General features: G+C 41.7%; 1 protein-coding gene across 1 annotated transcript in view; it reads left to right on the forward strand.

The window, feature by feature from the left end:
* LOC106884133 (uncharacterized) overlaps nucleotides 1–352 on the forward strand; it is a 14,808-nt gene extending 14,456 nt beyond the window's left edge. Inside the window, exon 5 of the mRNA XM_014935365.1 lies at nucleotides 109–352. Within this exon, the coding sequence (XP_014790851.1) occupies nucleotides 109–337 (229 nt within the window). The 3' untranslated portion in view covers nucleotides 338–352. The remainder of the gene's footprint in view (nucleotides 1–108) is intronic.
* Nucleotides 353–914: the final 562 nt, after the last annotated feature.

Below are 914 nucleotides of genomic sequence, written 5' to 3' on the forward strand. Positions count from 1 at the left end.
GTTGCCCTGCCCGTCGTTGCCCTGCCCGTCGTTGCCCTGCCCGTCATTGCCTGATTATTGCTGCTACCCACTCCTCTCGGTCACTCACTTCCATTCTCTGTTTCACAGTGGTCCTGTCCGGTTCTGCTGGACACTGCTTCCCTCAGACAAAGGATCTGTGTGTATTGAAGACATCCTGACAAACGGCTCCCTCTCAGGGTCTTATTCCATCCTTGTGCAACCGAACAGCACTGGGACTTTCTCATTACAAGGCAACGTCAGTAATTACATCAGCTGGAGGAATGTGAAATATTCCTTTGAAGTAATACCAAAAGGTAAGACAGTTGCTGTTATTTAACCCCGAGTCTTGGTCCTCCAGACCTATACACCATCGAGTGTACAGTGGCTATAGTTGTTAGTACTGATCCAGTAGACATATGATCAGAGATGCTCCAACTGTGACCATCCCATTATGGATGCTTAATATTATACACTACAATAAATATAATACACATACACACACACACGTGTGTATGCACACATATACACAAGTGTGTGTGTGCTCATATATATATGTATGTATACATACACAAATGTGTGTGTGTGTGTGTACACATACATGACTGTCTGTATATGTACAAACATATATACATGAAAATTGTGCTTGTGTACATGCACACATACATGCAGGTGCACATATAATGTATGCATATGTATTCTCACACACACACACACACATATATATAAAACAAATAATGAGTATATGCATATATACGTACAGGCATGTGCACACCTACGTCTACCTGTATATATAGGTGCATATCTGGGTACAGGACATTGCAAACAAAACGTAGACAAGAAAATAATAATAACCAGAGTACAGAACACACAAAGGCCACATAGAGAACATTTTCCTTCATCAGCTACCCCCATTC

The sequence above is a fragment of the Octopus bimaculoides genome, chromosome 29 (genome assembly GCF_001194135.2).
Source record: "Octopus bimaculoides isolate UCB-OBI-ISO-001 chromosome 29, ASM119413v2, whole genome shotgun sequence".
Lineage (NCBI taxonomy): Eukaryota > Metazoa > Mollusca > Cephalopoda > Octopoda > Octopodidae > Octopus > Octopus bimaculoides.